Consider the following 15,982-nt stretch of genomic DNA (forward strand, 5'->3'; position numbering starts at 1 on the left):
GTAATAAATAAATAAACATTAAATAAACATAAAATGATTGACGTCATTGACAAGAGAGGCAACATGAAAAGATGTTCTCCAGGACGCATATAAAGTGCTTGAAAGAGAGGCAGGACAGGTTGGTCTCATAGTCAATAAAACAAAAACAAAATACATGAAAATATGAAGAAGTCAAGCGCGAAGAGTTCCACAGAGTCTAAGGATTTATAATGGATTGTTTGAGGGGGTGAAAAATTTCAGTTACCAAGATATCAAATAGAATAATCAAAATATGATGAGTACCACTATAAAGCACAGAGTATTTTCAGGAAATAGAGCATTTCACAACAACTTGAAGCTTCTAAAAAACAAGCTCATCAGTAGAATTACCAAACTCAGAATTTATGAATCCCTTAAAAGACCTGTAGTTACATATGGCTCTGAATCGTGGACTTTGACTAAGGAGGACAATCACAACTTAAGTGTATTTGAACGAAAGAACTCAGAAAAAATGTATGGTCCTATTAAAGAAGGAGAAGAGTGGAGAAGGAGAACCAATGCTGAACTTGATACATTAATAAGAGGCCGCAGTATATTACACTTTATAGAACCCTATCAGCGAAAGAATGGCATCATCCAGCTATAGAAAAAGAAGATTGTGCCATAGTTGAAGCTGTTCGTAAATGGCGCCACTTTTTTCTAATACGACACTTCCAACTTATCACAGATCAAAGATCAGTCGCTTTCATATTTTCCAAACATCACCAGAGTAAAATTAAACCGTGATTAATTCCATGAGAAACAATCAGAGAAGACGTCTTTTTAAAAAAGCCTTCTCTGATTGGTTCTCATGAAGTTAATCACGGTTAAAATTTAGCCGGCTTTTGTGCACCGGGCCTTGCTTAATACGATTGTAAATTGTAGTAAAGACTGTTTTGAGCTTGATGCCTGTAGTCTTCTTTGTTCTGTAATAAATAAATAAATAAACATTAAATAAACATAAAATGATTGACGTCATTGACAAGAGAGGCAACATGAAAAGATGTTCTCCAGGACGCATATAAAGTGCTTGAAAGAGAGGCAGGACAGGTTGGTCTCCTAGTCAATAAAACAAAAACAAAATACATGAAAATATGAAGAAGTCAAGCGCGAAGAGTTCCACAGAGTCTAAGGATTTATAATAGATTGTTTGAGGGGGTGAAAAATTTCAGTTACCAAGATATCAAATTGAATAATCAAAATATGATGAGTACCACTATAAAGCATAGAATATTTTCAGGAAATAGAGCATTTCACAACAACTTGAAGCTTCTAAAAAACAAGCTCATCAGTACAATTACCAAACTCAGAATTAATGAATCCCTTAAAAGACCTGTAGTTACATATGGCTCTGAATCGTGGACTTTGACTAAGGAAGACAATCACAACTGTATATTTGGACGAAAGGTCTCAGAAAAAATGTATGGTCCTGTTAAAGAAGGAGAAGAGTGGAGAAGGAGAACCAATGCTGAACTTGATACATTAATAAGAGGCCGCAGTATAGTACACTTTATAGAACCCTATCAGCGAAAGAACGGCATCATCCAGCTATAGAAAAAGAAGCTTGTGCCATAGTTGAAGCTATAATTATTATTCAACGAAAATCCTAAATAAATGCTGTAAATCACCCCGAAGTTAACACTGTTGTCAATGTCTGCAGTAGCAGAAGTCTTTGGGGTGATTTACAGCATTTATTTAGGATTTTCGTTAAATAATAATTATATATTAATTAGCATTTGAATAAATGCATTCTCTATTTAATTCTATCTGTTAATAGTTGAAGCTGTTCGTAAATGGCGCCACTTTTTTCTAATTCGACACTTCCAACTTATCACAGATCAAAGATCAGTCGCTTTCATATTTTCCAAACATCACCAGAGTAAAATTAAAAATGGAAAAATCCATCGCTGGCGCTTAGAACTCTCCTGTTTCACATATGACATCACCTACCGCCCAGGAAATAGAATGTAACAGCAGATGCTTTATCCCGAATGTGCGCTAATGTAACAAATAGAATACAAACCTTCCAGGGATACCATGAAACACTCTGTCATCCAGGTACAGCCAGATTTTATCACTGGATAAAAAGTAAAAATCTGCCATTCTCCCTTGATGAAGTTCGACAGGCCTTAAATCAATGCAGAGTGTGTGCTGAAATAAAACCAAAATTTTACAGCCACAAAGGAACTCTTATCAAAGCTACATCACCATTTGAACGCCTCAACTTAGACTTCATGGGCCCGATACCTTCAAAAATCAGAAATCATTACATTCTGACAGTGATTGATGAATACTCTAGGTACCCTCTAGCTATACCTTGCCCTGATATGTCTTCCACAACTGTTATTAAGGCCTTGGAAAGTATATTTTTTATGTTTGGAACACCAGCTTATATTCATTCAGACCAAGGACCATCTTCCATGTCTCAGGAACTCAAGAGCTACTTAACAATGAATGGGATTGCTTGCAGCAGAACAACACCCTATAATCCAAGAGGAAATGGGTAGGCTGAAAGATACAACGGGATAATATGGAAAACAGTTCAGTTGACCCTAAAATCTAGAAAACTGCCAATCACACACTGGGAGGACTGCCTACAAGAAGCACTTCATGCGATCAGGTCCCTACTATGTACATCCACCAATGAAACTCCACATGAAAGAATATTCCGGTTTCCTAGACGAACAGGAAATGGCGGATCAACTCCATCTTGGCTCATCTCACCAGGACCCGTATTACTCAGAAAGCACGTGAGAACATCGAAGTATGATCCGTTTGTTGAAGAGATTACACTGCTTCAAGGAAACGTACAATTTCCAGATGGGAGAGGAAAGAGAGGTGTCTACAAGGGATCTAGCTCCGACTGTGCCCATAGCCAGCTCGGAAGAAGTAGAAGAACCACCATCATTTCCAGATCGTTCCAGAGTTCAAGAGCCAGAGTCGGAATCAAAGTCAGAAGTGTATTCCGGAATATTGTATCCCCAGACATCCAAGGAACGGAGGATCCGCATTCAGTTCAAGAGCCTGATGTTAGTGAAGCTAATGGAAATCGAAGAAGCACAAGGACAAAAAGGCTTCCAACTTATTTAAAGGACTATGAACATTCATTCTCCTAGGTGGAGTTAATGTGATGATATTGATCATATGATCTATAATCATATGCTCTAGTTCCTAAGAAAATCAATTGCATGTTTTATTTTAGTTGTCATTAATGTTTGATAAAGCATTGTTGATACATCAAAAGGTTTCTCTTTCGTTTTAATTTAGTTCAGGCACAGAGGCTGAGATGGTATGGGAATGTTCTCAGGATGAATGAGACCAGAATGCCAAAAATAGTGCTTAAAGAGAAGCTTTACTCAAGAAGAAAAAGGGGCAGACCAAGACTGCGATGGGTGATAAGGTTAGAGATGATTTGTTAGAGATGAATTATAGGGGATGGAGAAGATCTATTGATGACAGGAGGCTTGGAGGGATGTTGTGGAGGAAGTCAACGCCCACCCTGGGCTGTAGAGCTGAGGAAAAAATTTGAAGAATGAGTCCGTTCAAAAAGCATCGGTGGTACTGGGTTCGATTCCCGGTCTAGGCACAATTTTTGGACAGTTTAATTCTTCAAATGTCCTCCTACTATTTAATTCTTCGGTCAATACTGTATTTACAATAGCAGAAGTCCTTAGCTCTATTTATATAGCTTTCATTGGATATTAGAAATAATTATTGTACAGAAACTTATTACAATAGGCTATAATTGGTTAACTGCAATTTCTAATAAAATCTTCCAACAAAAATTAGCATAATTTACCATACTCATGATGAAAATTATGGAAACATAACAAGGCAATGAAAATGGAGGAATTGGTAGCTAAGTAAAATTTGAATTACAAACAAATAATTGAAAATTGCTTCATCTATCATTAACATTACTGATAACCGCACAAAATTGTGATTTTGTATAGAAATAATATTCTTCCACGCCCGGTTTTATTTAGGTGATCAGCCTCGTTTAATACACTTCAGTAATTAAAAATTCTAAGTTACATAATTAAACACTGAATGTGTCTAGGACAGTGGCTAATACCTTGCAGCATGTTACATAACAGCTTGCTTGTACAGACGTTTCTAAGTAGTATATGCTGACAGTGTATGAGGTTTATGAAACCCAAAAACATGACCCAAACTTATAACATTAATTGCGAATTGTGCATTGATCATCACTCATTGAAGTGCAATCGTCCTGGATAGGAAACTCAGTGTTTCTTTCCTGGACAGGAAACTCAGAAATCTTTTCCTGTACAGGAAACTCGTTGTTCCTGTCCTGGACAGGAAACTGCCTTGGGCTGACCACATTGACATACAATTCCTTAGCGGCGTCTAGAGGCGTGCGTCTGGAGACGCATGGTTAGAGCCACCACCACTGGCGCACATAACCTATAAATTCATTAGACTCGATGACTCATTGGATTTTTATGTTAAATGAACATTATGGCGGCAGATGAATTAGAAATGTTGATTACTATATTGCTTTTACGATTCATATTCAATGAATTATCGAATCTAATGAATTTAAAGGTTATGTGCTCTATATGTGGCGGCTCCATCCACGCGTGTCGAGACGCAGCTAAGGAATAGCACCTTAAGGACCACACCAAAGTTTTTTTGGCCAGAAAGACAGGACAGGAAGCTCAACCAAATTAGCCAATCCGGAGAGTTTCCTATTCTGTCGTGCCGAATGAAAAACCGCCTCAACTGCAGTAGCCAATCCGGAGAGTTTCCTATCCTGTCATGTCGACTGAAAAAAAGTCCCGTGTGGCTTGGTCCAGAGCAGGGTGATATTCCTGCTCAGCAACTTACATCTCTGCTCCTGCGTTTTAAGGACTATTATTTTTGTTGTTTCTTTAGTGTATTTTTGTATTGCCTTAAGCTTTGGGGTGGAGCCACAGATGTGATACGAGTTCTACACATTCAGAAGATAGACTTGAGGAACCATTGTAATGATGGGAGGCTTCCCTTTTGTCGTCTTTGTAAGAGAGAAGATTCTCAGTCTTCTCGCTCTAAATTGTTTACACTTTTTGCAAATGTGGGAGAGCTTGTAACCAGACAGAGCATTCACTCATATAAGACTAGGACTGGATGAAACTTATCAAAGGCAGAATCGAACAAGCTTGACCCATCTACCAGGCTCTACAAGCTACCAGTACAGTGGTGGCTAGGAATCTATCAGCTGGAAAGTTTCGGAGGACTTGAAGAAGCTTGTTAAGATTTGTGCTCAATACGTGAGTTTTTCATGTTGGACAGCAGCTTAGCTTGGTATTTTTTAATCTATCTTGTTGGGTTGTTTTTATTTTGCCTCCGTTTGGTTTAAAAATTCATTTTATCAGCAGGTTTTTCTTTTTTTATGTTTTTCATTATGTATCCGTAGGGGTCTAATAACTGAAATGAACTATTAGCATGCTAGAACCTTCAAAGTACCTGTACCAATACGTTATTTTACATAGTAACTTAGTAGGTACAGTAACATATCTGCTTGTAATGTGAATTTTAAAAGTAGGTTATGCTCCTTATAGCTGGATTCCCACATAACAAACAGTATTAGTGCTCGTGTCCAGTTCAGTGAAAATATTATTCCCAAGATTCTAATGGGATTATTCCTACTCGCTCAGCTGGGCTGAGTGGGAATAGTCCTATTACAACGAATAGTAAGAATATTTTTACTGAACAGGACTCATGTGAATATCCAGCATTGATAGACAGTAACAAGATTTATTATTTGTTTGAGCAGAGTTAAACAAGGTAGGACTCATATGTGAATATCCAGCATTGATAGACAGTAACAAGATTTATTATTTGTTTGAGCAGAGTTAAACAAGGTAGGCTTCTTTCATAGCATGTATATTCTAAGTGGGCAGGTGAATCCGATATTACTGTACATGTCTATTGTTTTTTTTTTACAATAATATCTTCTTACTATAATAAATAATGTCACGATAGTGACAGAACCGTGTCTCAAAAATAATTTAATTATAATTTTTTTTAATAAAATACAGTACTTTCAATTATTTTAAATGTTATAAAATATAGTATAATTTAAACAAATTCATTTTCATCTTGAACTGCAGAGCAAGAGAGGAAAACGTTCTATTCAATAAAAATGTCTTAGCAAAGCTTCCACGCCATTGGCTAAGAACTTATACAAACTCAGCAGTTGCGCTGACAAAATTTTCATTCCTAAAAAAGACTCACTCACTTCTCGTTCAACTGCGGTATCGACCACGAGTCCAGGTTTACCCAGGAGAGTCAGTTCCATATTTTCTGTAAGTTTCTTTTTCTTTAATTTTTCTTTCAAAATTCATTGTCATCCTTTTAAACAGTAATATCTCAAATAATAATAATAATATAATAATAACAACAATAATAGAACGTTTTCCTCAACATATTTTTTTTAATAAATTTAAATTCTTAAATAAAATCAATTTCATTTTAGATAATTAAATATAAGCCAACGGTTTCATAAGAAAGGGCGTAATTGTTTAAAATAAGATTTGTTTTGTTTAATCATCCGTATTACCGATTTTCAACCTTTTGTATCTTTTTAAATATTGTTCAAAATTGATAAGAACTTTGTGTCAATAAAAACTAAATTACTTTTCCAATTCTTACTTCTTCTATTTTCATCCTATTTCAAAAATTCAAACACCTTGTGTGAGTCAAAATTTTTATTATCAAAATTTCCAAGTTTTTGTGTTTTTTTTTCTTAATATTAAAAAAAAGACACTGGTGGAGGCGTTCCTGTTCCTGTGAGGTAATTGAATGAATTGATCGAAACCCATACGATTTGGAGGAATCTGGGGATTAATTCATTCAATTATCCACAAATTTAAAGATCCTATAATTTTTGGTAGTGTGCTTTACCAAGCATCGAGTAGAGGCACTAACCACTAAGAAGAATACAATCGATCAGTAGGCCTACTAACGAATTGATTATTTGAATAAATCACATTAATGTGAAGAACATAAATAGATGATGAAATAACTCATAACAAAACACTTATAATCTTTTCGTTAGACTGGTCATTTCTCTTTATTCTTTTATTTGTTACATATGGTGAAGGCGTCGATCGCCCATCATCCCATTTATTTGTTACATTTGGTGGAGGCGCCGGGTAATCTGGCCTGATGTATCTTCTCTGTATTTTAACGAGAAGAGTAAGCATAGTTTTATTGAATTCTTTGAATAACATTTTTTTTTTTAAATTCTATAAATGTAAAAGAAAAAATATCTATATTCAAGCTACCACGACCAAGATGATTATTACTGAATAAACTATTGACAAGAAAGAAGGAATTTATCAAATTTATGTTACCATATTGATTTAATGAACTGTTAATGTAATTATTATGTTATACTCTCAATCAGAATGTGTATTGTGAATTATTGTTCAATAATTGTCTCTTGCTTTGCACTTGTAGAGCCAGGGTCGGCTCTTCCCCTAGGGGAGGGGACATGTCACGATAGTGACAGAACCGTGTCTCAAAAATAATTTAATTATAATTTTTTTTAATAAAATACAGTACTTTCAATTATTTTAAATGTTATAAAATATAGTATAATTTAAACAAATTCATTTTCATCTTGAACTGCAGAGCAAGAGAGGAAAACGTTCTATTCAATAAAAATGTCTTAGCAAAGCTTCCACGCCATTGGCTAAGAACTTATACAAACTCAGCAGTTGCGCTGACAAAATTTTCATTCCTAAAAAAGACTCACTCACTTCTCGTTCAACTGCGGTATCGACCACGAGTCCAGGTTTACCCAGGAGAGTCAGTTCCATATTTTCTGTAAGTTTCTTTTTCTTTAATTTTTCTTTCAAAATTCATTGTCATCCTTTTAAACAGTAATATCTCAAATAATAATAATAATAATAATAATAACAACAATAATAGAACGTTTTCCTCAACATATTTTTTTTAATAAATTTAAATTCTTAAATAAAATCAATTTCATTTTAGATAATTAAATATAAGCCAACGGTTTCATAAGAAAGGGCGTAATTGTTTAAAATAAGATTTGTTTTGTTTAATCATCCGTATTACCGATTTTCAACCTTTTGTATCTTTTAAATATTGTTCAAAATTGATAAGAACTTTGTGTCAATAAAAACTAAATTACTTTTCCAATTCTTACTTCTTCTATTTTCATCCTATTTCAAAAATTCAAACACCTTGTGTGAGTCAAAATTTTTATTATCAAAATTTCCAAGTTTTTTTGTGTTTTTTTTTCTTCATATAAAAAAAAGACACTGGTGGAGGCGTTCCTGTTCCTGTGAGGTAATTGAATGAATTGATCGAAACCCATACGATTTGGAGGAATCTGGGGATTAATTCATTCAATTATCCACAAATTTAAAGATCCTATAATTTTTGGTAGTGTGCTTTACCAAGCATCGAGTAGAGGCACTAACCACTAAGAAGAATACAATCGATCAGTAGGCCTACTAACGAATTGATTATTTGAATAAATCACATTAATGTGAAGAACATAAATAGATGATGAAATAACTCATAACAAAACACTTATAATCTTTTCGTTAGACTGGTCATTTCTCTTTATTCTTTTATTTGTTACATATGGTGATGGCGTCGATCGCCCATCATCCCATTTATTTGTTACAATAATTAATTCGTAAATATTGACTGATTACTGAGTTGTGATAAGCCCATCTATTACAACAGGAGAAAGATTAATTCAATTACATTGTTTGTTATTAGTCTCTAATTATTACCTTTATTCTTTGATGCCATCAACCCCTGGTAATAGCCGGCGTGATAACCAGACATGTACCACGACATCAACATTGCAGACAAACTTTCTGATTCATCAAAGCTAGTTTCTTTCAAAACATGTTGAGGTACAGTTGGTGGAATACCCGGAAGTCTCATTTCAAAGTGTTCAGTTTTTTTAAAATTGTCAATATTATTAAATTGTTCATCAATGTTAGCGGAAATTCTACATTGGTCTTCTCTAGCTTTACTTCCATGAGACACTAGTAATTCTTTGACATCCACTGTTTGTTGATTACCATAACCAAAGTACTTGATGATGCACTGATTTCTTGATATGTCCAATATTTCTGCTTCATATTCAACTCCATCACAGTACACAGCCCGACAATAATCACCTTCCTTCCAACTGATCTTATTAATGTTTTTTGAATGCACTTTTTCGGAACCGGCATACTTTAACTTCATCATAATCTTTTCTTTAGCTTTACTCATTGCTTCATCAAAAGTCTTATCTATTGAAGAATCGTCCCAAATCTCCATTAATTCTTCACTCATTTGGATGTTCATATCGTTAGAGCCACGAAAATATAATTAAATTACCGATGTAAAGATAACACACTTTATTCACAGAAATAATCACTTTGAGAACGATAAAACGAAGTGTCGTAAAAATATAATAGATTAAAAATGAGATAAAATGTTGCAATACTAAAGCTCAGGAACAATAATTATTATATAAAGTCCAAACACAAATCAAGTTATTTTATGGTTATCTACCTCGTGGTTCTCAACTGGAATAACAAAACAAAAACAATATATAACCTAAATTTTCTATTCTAATTTGAAAATTGAAAAATAATATTAGCATAGACAGGAATGAACAGAGTGCAGTGTGCACTATAATGGAGTCACAGAGTCATAACAGTAAATAGAGTCGCCAGAGTTCCCACACCACTGAGAAGTGGTAGCCGAAACATTTCTCCGTCGGAAACATTGACAGCTCTCAGCTGCTCGAAGCAGAGGGTAGAACAGGATTAAATAAAATAATCCAGTCAAATGATCATTTTTCAGAAAACAGCCCGGAAAAAATTTTTCTCGTCTGTTTTATATATGTATTTTGGGGCACTGAATGCAAATCTGAAACTTTCTGACACGCCATAGGGCTGCTTAACCAAAAAAAACCCCTAAAACTCCCAAATTTTGGGACTTTTTTCCATTTTTTTTTTGAAAAACCAGAGGTGTTCAGTTTTATCAGAAAAACATTCTGTACAAAATTGAATAAAATAAAATGTTTAATGAATCGATTAATCCCGCAGAGCTCTAAGATTTCTGGTTTTGGAGCTAGAAATTTCAAAAAAGGGATATGTTTCAAGGTATTTTTGAAAATTATGGAAACTTACTACTTTCACTCTTTACAACTTGAAGCATTATAGAGTAATGATGAAAATCACATATCATGTGAAAGTACAATTATTAATTGTGAACAAGATTCTTCAGGTATTTTGAGATTTGTATAGTGGTGAGGGGGAGTACTAGCGAAAATAGAAAACCATATTCTAAAGCAAAAATACAAATTTTACAGTTTTATAACTTTTGATAGTCATCAGAACATGTCCCCATGTAATAAAAACAGGTTTGTTTCTACATTCCGCCGGTAATCACATGCCAATGTAGTGGAAAATAGACTTTTAGATGTTTACATTATAGTCAGTTGTTTATATATTATTTTCTGCATTCCATTCCTTCATGCCACTCTATATAGTGGAAATGACTCTCAACTATTAATTTTCTCTCTTCCTTCAAGTAGAGGAAGTAAATATCCAAGTATCAGAGTAGTATCCAAGATTCCAAGTGGATACTTGGATCATTGCAGACCTCTCCACTGGAATAATGATCATGTATAATAGTCATTATGTGTACTTGCGTGCTGTGTTTGTGCATGAAAGTCTCTTGGGAAGTTTAGTACACAAGAAGTGACAGCCATTACCACAATACAAGACACAGATGTCTATTGAATGTGTCTTTCTGCCGGCTCTCAAGCAGGACACGTGATGCATTCCCTGTCTTGGCCCTGCGAGTCTGCCAGATGTGTGAAAGGATTTTCCTTGTCAGCAGTTGGTCCCAACTTGAGTCGTGGCTTGCATATCACCCTTTCAACTCAGTAGATGCATTTTTTGAGGGTGTCCTACTGGGCTTGGTCTAGTCAGGCTACCATCTTGATTTTTTAGTTAGGTTATTATGTACTATACATATTTATTTAATTCATATAACGCAACCTATCCCACTCTGCTGGCATTGGTGAAGACAGAGGTAATTCAGGTAAATGAACTAGGAAAAAAAATTGCTGTCTCAATCACTATAACTTTCAGTTTTATTGAGCTCAGTGTTTAGGTACGTGCTAAATGTAATGTGCCAGTTCTACATTCCCTACCAAAACCCCCTATTATAAAATAAGTGGTAGAAGTTTCACATTGATAAAAAGCTAAAAAAAAAGTTCACTGTTATTATTTTAATTGATATCAATTCTTGATTTATTGCCAATGGATTTGATTAATTGCTGATTAATAAAATTCATGATTTATTGTCAATACATACATACTCTTGTGGCTCAAAAGAAATTCACAAATTCCCTCGATTCTAAACAATCTTCTTTTGAAGATAGGAAGACTGGCTAGGGCTGGTTGAGTTTTTGCTTGTTTATGGCAAAATCATACTTGAAGTATAATTTGAAAATTATTTGATAATTCTAATTTTAAAATCAGGGATTTTGTTAATATACAGAGTGTTCTGAAAAAAGGTGCCCATATGTCAAGGCGTGATTCCTCACATCAAAACAAGAAAAAAGTTACAATTAACATAGGTCCAAGAATGCTTGGTTACCAAGTTTTACAGAATGGAAGATTTCAGTTTCCCTGCTGAAACGAAGCCCTATGCGGGTATTTGTTGGCTGTTAATTAAGATGTACAATTTAGCTTACTTAATGTGAAATGAACTGAAAAATCGAATAAAACCGTTTCCAGAACTTTAGCTACAGTAATTTGATATGTGACGAAATACGCAAAACTTGGTCCAGAAAAACAAGTTCCTTCAAGCGGATTTACTAGTATGTTAAGTGTACAATGAACAAAAATATTTTTCACAGAACTTGTAGAAAATTTAATTTCTACATCCATAATTTGTATAACTTGGATAAAAATAAAAAAATCCTCATTTTTTGAATTCTATATTTATTGTATTTGCTTACACTTTCATATTTGAAGATTGCAACTGCATTGATTTTCAATTGATTTTTTTATTGCAAAAACATTTTTTTTTGGGAGTGTCCCAACTGGGGCTTGAGATTGGCCCACAATGGGACCCCTTGCCCAGGTTAAAACATCAAATTAAAAATAAGCAATTCATTATGTTTTTGTTAATTTATTGAAAACATATTTTTATTCACATTTCATTATAAATATTAATAGTATAAATATATTATTTGGAAATTTTTCAAGTGTGTTTGAATCATTGCCTCTGAAGCTACGTTACAGGTTATAATCTTAATATCATATTCACTTATAATTTATTTCATTGATCTGTAGCCTACTTCAAGTAAAATAAGATTCATAAGCGATGCTCATCATTGTAATAGGAGCATACCATATGATTGAAGTGTCCCAAGGTGGGCAGATGGTCATCATGGCTTTGTTCTAGACAGAATAACTGGATTAAAAATAATAGTACAATAATGTGTTTTCAATTTTTTTTTTAATAACGACTGGTGCTACACCTGAAATTATTGTCTGTGAATAAGGCTATGAACAGCTGATAAAACAACACAGTTCTTGCCAGCCTAACACTCACTAATTTCCCACAATTTGAAGTGTCCCAACGTGGGCTAGTTTACCCTACCTTAAAAATTTCTGGACATTACAAAATAACTTACGCTACAGGACTGGAAACTTTGTAACTAAGCATTTTCGGACCTATATTAATTAGAACTTTTTTCCTTCTTTTGATGAGAGGAATCACGCCCTGACGTATGGGCACCCTTTTTAGAACACTCTGTAATTTACTATTTATATATTTTCATATAAATAAATAATGACTATAAATAATATTTATTATTTATTTAACATTAAATATATAATTAATAAAAAAAACTTATTTTATGTATAATTCATGTATTTGATTTATAATAAAAAATTTTATTATTATTGAGGTCCACGTCATAATGGGAGAATTTGATTAGCAATGGCATTGCTATCCTTGTCTATCATTCAACTAACAAAGCAGATAGCGCTATCTCTTTCCTGCTTTGCTCTGTTTCCAGATTGTCTTTTAACAATGTAAAATAAATAATTAATGAACAGAATATTTCATTTTTATTGTGAAAATTCATTATAAAAAAATATAATTTCTTGCTTAATAAAATATAATTTATTATTTTAAACAAGAATGAACAGTTAATATTACATCAAAATACCTGTATCAGCTATCTATAGAAGACATTGACAAGATTGTGGATCGGCAATGTAAGGTCCATACTAGATCTATAAGACTACCTTATTAAGGTCTTAAGGTCATACTATAATTATAGTGAGGTCCACGTTATAATGGCAGTGAAGGAAGATAAGAGAACAACGTTGCCAAATTGACTCCATTTTGCCACTGACTGTACACAGCTGTTAAGCAATTGATCTCATTAAATTTGATCTGATAGTAATTTGAATTCCTTTGATAAAATAATCAATTTCATTCAAATTAATTAAATTCATCAATAAATTGAATATTTTCATAATTTGATTCTAAACTTTGCTTTCATAACTAAGATCAGATTTACAAACAATAATAGCTAAAAATAATAGAAAAATAGAAATCCTATATATGTATAATAGAATAATCTGTTTTGTTGCATGCTAGACAAGGATAGCAACACTATTGTCAATCGTGCACTACCATTATAACGTGGACCTCACTATAGTAGCGCTCCTACCTACTGGAGCGCTGAAATTCTGTCCTATCACAAAGACATCTTAACCTTATAGAGCACTGATATGCGCATGGTCATGTAATGGTTTCATTTAATGAGTTCTCTGAAAGTAACGTTCTTTGAGATGACGAGTACTGGGCGCTGTTGTATGTTGGACATTTCAAATAATCAAAACATGTTGGACATCAAAATAGCCTAATGCCATTTAAAAGCCAAAAACTAATTTTTTCTTTCATCTTTTAAAAATTCAGATTTATTTGACGATATGAGTGGGATCTTGCCGGCACGCAATCAGCTGGTCTTTACCAGATTGGTACTCTCCTATTTAGATTTCTAATCTCTTTCCAATGTTCATACTCATTTTTCTAACCTCAATTCAAGATTCAAAATAATAATATAATTTTTTACATTAGGCTAAGTCGATTTATTACAGTTTTTTATAATTGTAATCCACCAACTTAATGTTATAGTCTCAAAAGTTAGCTTGACTTATTTATTGATGATTGTCCATTTACAAGTGATTAAGTTATTAAAAGTAGGTTATCCGCTTATCAGGAAAATGTCCAGATCCATTCCAGAACAATTAAACAAGGGAGTAGTTGATAAAGACTTGATTAAAGCGGCAAGATCGCTTCTACCAATTCTAGGCTTTGAAAATCATAAAGGTTCTTGCGGAAGAATAGGTGTTTTTGGAGGTTCCATTGAATTTACTGGTGCACCGTATTATGCTGGTTACAGTGCACTTCGAACTGGTGTAGATCTTGTGTACATATTTTGTGCAACTGCTGCTGCTCAAGCAATAAAATCATACAGCCCAGAACTTATGGTTTTGCCGTATCTTGATGACCAGAATGCTATAGATAAAATAACACCTTGGCTCAATAGACTCCATGCTCTCCTGATTGGACCCGGTTTGGGACGACATGAATATGTTTCTAAAACATTGGTACAAGTTATAAATCATCTTGAGTGCAATAATTTAGCAATTCCCTTAATTTTTGATGCAGACGGACTGTTTTTTCTTTCGCAACATCCCCAATTAATGCAGAATTATGAAGGTAATATTTACATTACTCCAAATGTTGTGGAGTTTAAATTTTTGGCTAGAAGTATTTTAAATGTGACAGAAGAAGACACTGAAGAACATCTCTTAACCGCATTACCCAAGGGTCTGGGAAACAATGTTACAATAAATTTAAAAGGTTTCATTGATCTCATGGCCAATAATGGCCAAATCGTCAAATGCAGTGTTGAAGGTTCTCCAAGGCGGTGTGGAGGCCAAGGAGACATGCTTTCTGGAATTTTGACTGCCTTTGCTGCTTGGGTTAAAATCAGAGGTAATTCAATATTACCTAATACGAACATTCCAGCCGAATTAATAGCAAGCTATGCTGCTAGTTCTATAGTTCGAAGCTGTAACAAATTAGCATTTATGGATAATGGAAGAGGTATGATTGTTACTGATATGATTGATAAAATTATTCCTGTCACAAATGAATTATTAAATGAGAATAAAACAAAAAACTGATCCCAACAATGTTGCTGATAGTAATAGTAATGAAATACAATAGTAGACAGTAATTTTTAAAAAATGTCTATTGTTTAATACAATCTCCAATTTTTAGAAAATATACTGTTTAAGAAATTGAGAAGTTTTCTAGTTTTAATGCCTTGCATGCTGTCATTCAATAATCTCCAGCTAATACCAACCGATATAGCTTTAATACCTTCTGCTTCATCCATTATCCACAATATTGTGAGATCGATGGCATTAAAAAAATCAAAACACATACTGTACCGTAATAGTTCAGTTGGCAGTGATCCAGTTGGGGGCGCGACAGTCGAGACCGACGACATTCGAGGCCTACGACCAGAGAGGACTGTTATACAGTCCTCTACGGTCGTAGGCCTCGACTGTCGGGAGTGTACGAAAATTAGAGTGGCCTCAACTGTCGCCTAACGCAGGCGACATTTGAGGCCTCTTTTTCAGGAGTCCTCTCCCGTCGTAGGTCTCGACTGTCGGGCCTGTACAAAAATTAGAGTGGCCTCAACTGTCGCCTAACGCAGGCGACATTTGAGGCCTCTTTTTCAGGAGTCCTCTACCGTCGCTGGTCTCGACTGTCGGGCCTGTACAAAAATTAGAGACTCGCTTGCAGCAGGCGACAGTTGAGGACAAATCCTACTGCGATTCCAGACAAAATACATTTTATAATG

At 34.3% G+C, this 15,982-nt stretch overlaps 2 protein-coding genes across 2 annotated transcripts; one reads left to right on the forward strand and one right to left on the reverse strand.

The window, feature by feature from the left end:
- Positions 1–8,675: 8,675 nt before the first annotated feature.
- Positions 8,676–9,713, reverse strand: LOC111055880 (survival motor neuron protein). Its single transcript, XM_022343184.2, has one exon. The coding sequence runs from the start codon at positions 9,361–9,363 to the stop codon at positions 8,785–8,787; it is 579 nt and encodes a 192-aa protein (XP_022198876.2). The 5' UTR covers positions 9,364–9,713; the 3' UTR covers positions 8,676–8,784.
- A 4,271-nt stretch (positions 9,714–13,984) lies between these two features.
- Positions 13,985–15,417, forward strand: LOC111055879 (ATP-dependent (S)-NAD(P)H-hydrate dehydratase). Its single transcript, XM_022343183.2, has one exon. The coding sequence runs from the start codon at positions 14,268–14,270 to the stop codon at positions 15,294–15,296; it is 1,029 nt and encodes a 342-aa protein (XP_022198875.2). The 5' UTR covers positions 13,985–14,267; the 3' UTR covers positions 15,297–15,417.
- Positions 15,418–15,982: the final 565 nt, after the last annotated feature.

The sequence above is a fragment of the Nilaparvata lugens genome, chromosome 1 (genome assembly GCF_014356525.2).
Source record: "Nilaparvata lugens isolate BPH chromosome 1, ASM1435652v1, whole genome shotgun sequence".
NCBI classification, from domain to species: Eukaryota; Metazoa; Arthropoda; class Insecta; order Hemiptera; family Delphacidae; genus Nilaparvata; species Nilaparvata lugens.